This window comes from Gavialis gangeticus, unplaced genomic scaffold, assembly GCF_001723915.1.
Source record: "Gavialis gangeticus isolate Ggan-Ray unplaced genomic scaffold, GavGan_comp1, whole genome shotgun sequence".
NCBI lineage: Eukaryota > Metazoa > Chordata > Crocodylia > Gavialidae > Gavialis > Gavialis gangeticus.
Genome location: NW_017729025.1, coordinates 56,308,098 through 56,314,553, shown reverse-complemented (window position 1 = coordinate 56,314,553; position 6,456 = coordinate 56,308,098). Strand labels below are relative to the sequence as shown.

The 6,456-nt window shown below is 49.9% G+C and overlaps 1 protein-coding gene across 1 annotated transcript in view; it reads left to right on the top strand.

The window, feature by feature from the left end:
* The window catches only part of VSX2 (visual system homeobox 2), a 46,594-nt gene extending 41,610 nt beyond the window's left edge, over positions 1 to 4,984 (top strand). Inside the window, exons 3-4 of the mRNA XM_019518836.1 lie at positions 818 to 998; positions 2,495 to 4,984. Of these exons, the coding sequence (XP_019374381.1) occupies positions 818 to 998; positions 2,495 to 2,826 (513 nt within the window). The 3' untranslated portion in view covers positions 2,827 to 4,984. The remainder of the gene's footprint in view (positions 1 to 817; positions 999 to 2,494) is intronic.
* The last annotated feature ends 1,472 nt before the right edge of the window (positions 4,985 to 6,456 follow it).

The window sequence follows — 6,456 nt, the reverse complement described above, 5'->3', positions numbered from 1 at the left end:
GCCCAGGCCCAGCCCTCCCCCCCGGCATCACTGCACACAGCCTCCCTCTGCAGCTCAGACACCCAATAAATAATGAAAGAGAAAATCCCAAGCACAGGAGCCAAAAGCCACTAGAAAGAGGCACTGCAATGGGAAATTAATTACATCCTGCAGAGAGGGGTGGGAGTTGTTGTGAAGCTTGGCCCTTTTCGCTCTTGTGAGGGCGAAAAAAATATGTGCTGTGTACTGCCCTAGGAATGAAAGCCACAGCTGCTTCAGGTGGGACAAGCACAGCCCCTTCTGGGAGAGACATGGGTCCTGGTGGAGAAAAGCAGCATGGCACTCCTTGAGGGAGATGCATACTTCTGCCCCTGGGAGATAGTGATGGTGCTTAGGAGGCTCTCTCCCCCCAGAGAGACTGAGGAGCACTGGAAGAGCTTAGTAGGTAGAGGTCCACTGCTAGGGAGGCGGAAGTCCCCATGGGGCAGCACTAAGGGGCATCAGCAGAGCTGCAGGAAGAAAGCTAGCCCATCACTTGTGCTTTGCTGGATCCATTCAGCCCTTTCAGTCCTGTGGTTTGTGTCAGCAGTTACCATGTTTTTACATCTATATTGTTTTAGCTTCTGGTTCCTTAGGAGGATGTGCATGTGCATGTGAGGATGTGGTCATTCTCACATGCACATGCACTTGCACAAATAGTCACAAGCCATGCAGGCACCAACACGCAAGCTGACATACAGCCTCCTCAGCCCACATGGAGTGGGGGCAGCCTTCACTTCAAGAGCCAAGTCACCTGGCCTCAGTAAACTGCAGCTCCCTTTTCTGTTGCCCTTTGCAGGTGTGGTTCCAGAACCGCCGGGCCAAATGGCGGAAGCGGGAGAAGTGCTGGGGCAGGAGCAGCGTGATGGCCGAATATGGGCTCTATGGCGCAATGGTACGGCACTCCATCCCGCTGCCAGAATCTATTCTCAAATCTGCCAAGGACGGCATCATGGAGTCCTGCGCCCCTTGGCTACTGGGTAAGAGACCAGTCCCCTTCATGGGGCCCATGGGGCACAGCCAGTAGTCAAGGGAGTAAGGAGTTAAAATGAAGGAAATTTGAGCTATACTGAAAATGCTGAATAAGGGGAGGAAATTAATGAGCACTTGCTCTCTCCTCCAGAACACAGGGACACTGCTACTGCTAATGGCCAACGGGCCCCAACTCCTGGGGCCTGAGCTGCGACTGTCAGTCCCTGGGTCTAGACTTATCTGTCCCCAGCTCCAGACTCATAGTGTGAAGCTGTTGGTCCCTGAGCTAAGAAGTATGTAGATAAGGCTGCTGACCACCATCCTGGACTCTCCTGGCATGGGATAAGGGATATTGGGCCCCAGTTCCTGTGGTATGGATTTCCCTGGACTCAGAGTCAATAGAAAATTGGTTTCCATTGAAGGGCTGGAAGAAGTTGTTTAGATCCAGCTCCTGCAAGCCTGTGTGACTTTATTTGGGGTGAGGGAGCCAACTTGTCCTCTCAACAACCCTTTTCTGGAGGACTGGAGTGGAGTTCCCCTGCGGCTCCCTCCAGCTGAGGGCACCAAACTCCTGCCTGTTGTTCTTGGGTGGGTGTGTGGGCTGTGTAGATGTGGATGTAGTAAATCCCCTTTCACACTTGTGCTCTTTGCTTCCTGTTTTCTGATCTTTCAGACTAATTCTGCCAAAACACTGACTTGTGGCACCTTAGAAATGGACGACCCTGTCCTTCTGTCTGTAAAACTGAGAGCGAGAGAGGCAGAGGGCTGGGCTGTGAATGAGAGAGACAGAGGCAAAGGGATGATAAGATGCAAAGGGCTTCTGTAAATGAGAGAATAGAGAACACCCACTACACCTGCCTTGTCCAAGTGAAAGGGCTGCTATGCTGGCCCTTCCTCCTTTTCCATCTTGTCACTGCTAGCCATCACTTCACTGTTCCTCAGCACTGGATGGCCTGTTCTGTTTGATCTCTCAAAGCCCTACCTTGCAGTTATCCTTTGGGAAATTCCCTGTCTCTTTGTGGCATTTAGACTGTGTCGCCTTATGGGACATCAAGACTTAGGCATATATGTCCGTCTCAGACCTGGCCCTTCACAGACACTGGCTCCACACTGGTGTTTCCTCACATCTGCCCCTTTAGCAGAGCATTGGCTCTTTCCTCAGGCTTAGCCTGTCTGGAGCGGAGCAAACATAGTCTTACCATCCGGATCTGCCCTGCCTCAAGCACAGAGCTGGCTGATGCTCCCCAATCAGGGCTGACCTGCCTTGAGCACAGAGATGGTACCTGCTCTCCTCTCAGGGCTGGTCTGCTGCTAGTAGAGAACTGGCCTGAGCTCCCCCTCATGCAGGGCCCAAAGCAATGGGCTCTCTCTGACTGCTGTTTGAAGCAAGGGTTTCTGCTTTTCCTTAATTCTGGCCTCTCTTTATCTTTGCTGTTTTCAGTTCAAGATGGCTTTCCCATGCCCAGGCGCTTTTCTAAACCCGAATACCAACAATTCTTTTTAGGGATGCACAAAAAGTCTCTGGAGGCAGCAGCTGAGGCAGGAAGGAAGACAGAAGTGGAGCGCCCCGCCCTGCCCAAGCTTGACAAGAGTGACAAGGAAGAGAGGGGCCCGGATCCCAAAACCACCATTTCCCAGGAGGAACTGAGAGAAAACAGCATTGCTGCCCTCAGGGCCAAAGCTCAGGAGCATAGCACCAAAGTCCTGGGGACCATCCCTGGGGACTCCCCAACTCCCGTCAGGAAGCCAGAGAAAGAGGAAGAGGAGGCAGCAGCAGAGGATGAGAGACAAACGGAGAAATCAAATTCATCACAAAAGGAGGAGAAGCTGATCTAGGGGAAAAGAGATGATGGAAAATGGCCCCAAAAGACTCTCTTCTGGGGGCTGCAGCCTCCTCTCAGACTGACAAGGCCCCTCCTGCCACCCCTGCCCAGGGAGTGAGGCCTCCCATGGTCTCTGCATTTCAGGAAGCCACAGGCTCAGGCCAAGTTCTGCCTGTCAGGTGTGTCCAGAGACTGTTCCCCTCAGGGGTATTACCACCCCATTCCCCACTCTGCCCTCAGGAGTCTTCCTGCTTCCACCTCTCTCCCCCTTTCTGGGAGATCAGGAACTGTACCCATCTTCATCTGAGAGGGAACTGGAGCCAGTTGAGGCTTTGGGTCCCTCTGCACTAGCCTCGGAGCCACTTCGGGTTTCTCTGACCTGGTCCAAATTGTCCAGTCTTAAGAGTGAGTCTGAGTCCCACTTCCACCCAAACTCATATCAGAGCAAGGCTGCCCCTGCTCCAGTTTCACCCACCCCCAGGCACTGGGTCAGTCTGTCCCCAGCTGCAGTCCCACTTGTCTCCATGCAAGACTCTGCTCTTGCCTGAGTTCCACCAACTTCCAGCCTCTGGGCAAGTCCCTTCCCAACCATTACTCCCACCAGAAACCTGCTGTTGGCCATCAGCAGGAGAGGCTGGGACACCCTTCCAAGCAGCAGGAGCTCCATCTCCTGCAGACCAGGTCCCTCCCTTGTACCCGTGTTTCTGGCGTCTGGCCTTCAGAATGTCAGGACGCAGTGTGGGCAGGGTGAGATGGACCCACTGCCCTCACAAGGACCATTTTACCCTCTCTCTGACCGTGATTATTGTGGGACAAATCCATGGAAGTGTTTGCGTAAAACAGTGAGTCTATTTAAATGGTGATTTATATGTTCCATGTATATCTTTCCTGACTGAGTGTTGGGGTGTCCCGGGGCACTTTGGAATGGGGAGGGTGACTGGCATGTTGGGCAGCTGATTTTGGTCTTGGTTTTTCAGTGAGAAGCCAAGGGAATAGGGGAGAACAGGGATAATTTGCAGGAGCTGATCCCCCAGCCCCAGGTACCCAAGACCCACACCTTCCCTATGGGACATCCTGAGTTTTACTCTGACTTCCCTCTGTAAGGGTGCTGACGATTCATAACACCCTCAGGTACCAAGTTCCTGCAGCTAGCAGCACCCAAAGCACATACCATACCTGGCTTTATGCTTTACAGACACCCAGGATCTCATGGGTACCCAAGCCTTGCACCCAAATTTACCTGTAATGATGAGACCCAGCTCCTCCCGCGTGGTTACCTAGTAGTTGGCTCCACTCTCCTCAGTACCTATGCCCAGGCATCAGCCAGAACCTGCACCCGGTTCCACATGCTGTGGCAGTTTAGCTGTAATCCAGGATGCCTCAAACTGCTCCCTAGCACTGTCTGGTTAGCACCTTTTGGCCCCTAGCACAAGCTGCTGAGGTTTACTCATATAGAATAATAACAGAGTCCTTGCTACAAACATGCTGTGGGTCTAGGCTGCTCCCACAAGGCTGATGATCAGACTTGGCTACAGCTCCCAGAAGACCTCTGGGAATAGCAATGCACCCCAAGAGCCTAGGGGCAGAGGCCTGCAGGCATTGCCTCAACTTCTGTATTGAATGGGTCAAATACCAGGCAATATGTTTTCTGAATAAATCAGTCAGCGTAAAGTGGTATCATTTGCCAAATGTATGTACTGGCTTATATTTGACCAGCTTGGTCTCTGAGTCTCAAAGGGAGCTTCAGCCATGTCCACAGATGCACATAAACTCACAAACACTGTGATATGTACATATTCCTCATACCCAGAATCCCATATGAATACACAGACCCACAGCTTCACAGCTCCATGCTAACATTGCCTTCCCATCCTAGTGAGGGACTGCCCTCCATGAAGGCCCCAGGACAGTGACTCCACATGTCCCTTTCTGTCCTGCTGTAAACTGTGAGCAATCCTTCCCCAGAACTACTGTTTTTATTCTGTCAAAGGCTGATCCTCCCCTTTCATGCATCTCTGTTCGTCTTTGTCCCCAGTTTGTTTGACGTGTTAGTTTATAGCCCATGGTGTGTAAATAATGTACATACAGTGAGAAAAGACTTCCGTATTGAGGTGTTTGAGGTATGGAACTGTAACAACTTCTAGTCATTCAGAACCTGTGATTTATGTGCCATTTTCTGTAAAGATATAAACAAAAAATAAAACTAAATTGGAATCATGTGTACAAATCTGGTCACCTGTGTTCAGGAACAACGACTTCCAACTGGAACAGGTGTGGAGAAGGGCGATGGGGAGCATACTGTATGAGGGACTAGAAGAGCCTGGCTTGTTTGGCCTAGCAAAATGGAGGCTGAGAGCGAATAATATTGCTATCTATTAACACATCAAGGGATAAACATCAGAAAGAAAGGAAGAAGAGCTCTTTAAACTAATCAAACAGTGGTGGCACAAAAACAAAAGGGTGTAAAGTGCTCATGAATTCATTTAGGCTGGAAACACAAAGAAGGTTTCTAATCACCAGAGCAGGTAGGTTTTCCAAGTGCCATTTAGTAACAGTAGCGGGGGCAAAAACCTAGTCAGTTTTAAGACAGAACTTGGTCAGTTTATGAAAAAATCACATGATTAGGATGAGACTCAGTGACCCAGGAGGTCCCTTCCAATACTATATTCCTAACACTAACAGGGTTGGTGTCCCCTTGGTCAAAGGGGACCCAGCTAAGAAGCTGATGGCCCAGTGCATTGAATGTGTGTATGCATCTGCGTGCCTGAGGTATTTGCATGCCCCCAAGCATGGCAAGTACCCATCGCCTCCAGTAGTTATAAAAATTGTTCTCTTATGTCAACCAAGGAAATAAAGTAACATGTAGCTGCTCAGCAATCATGCTATGCCAGAGCCAATAGAACAGACAAATTCATTCCCCAGCCCACAGCCCCCAATTCCTAATTGATTTCTCATGTGGCCCAATGAATTCTCAGTTTTGTAACATGCATGGAGGGAGCCTGGCCTGGCCTTCTCCCCCTTCCCCCTCCCCCCCCCCGCAAGAAACTTGCTACAAATAAGGGTGCCCTGGGCCATGTGCTTTGGCCATGGTTACCTGGGAGAGGTGTTCACGGGATTCATTTCCAACCTTCTTCCCAAATACTCAGCTTCATTTCAAACTAAAGGACAAACAGCAGCACAGTTACTATTTAAGCACTGTGATGGAGGCTTGGAAGCTGAAGGGCTGGGTTTGGACTTTATAAGATTGCATGGTGCAGAATGTCCTTACCTCTAGTTCCATGTATGCACACACACCTCCTAAGCTTTTACTATGCACATAACCATGGATGCCCCCTCCTCTTAATCACAATAGGAATACACACTTTGCATATCAATATACCCCTCACAAATGCATGCTAGATAGATGCATGTTTTGCCTTTACACACTAAGATTTTTGTATATTGCATACACATTTTGCAAAGGCCATGCTTCACTTAAATATACAAATCACACCTGCAATTCAAGTCAGCAATACTGCATTGATATGACAAGCTACAGAAATGCTGCCAAAGTATAAAGCAAAAAAAGGGCAAATGTATCAGGTATCTGGTAGCAATAGCTACACTCTGGTCCAGATGGGTATTTCTAACTGCATAGGGAATT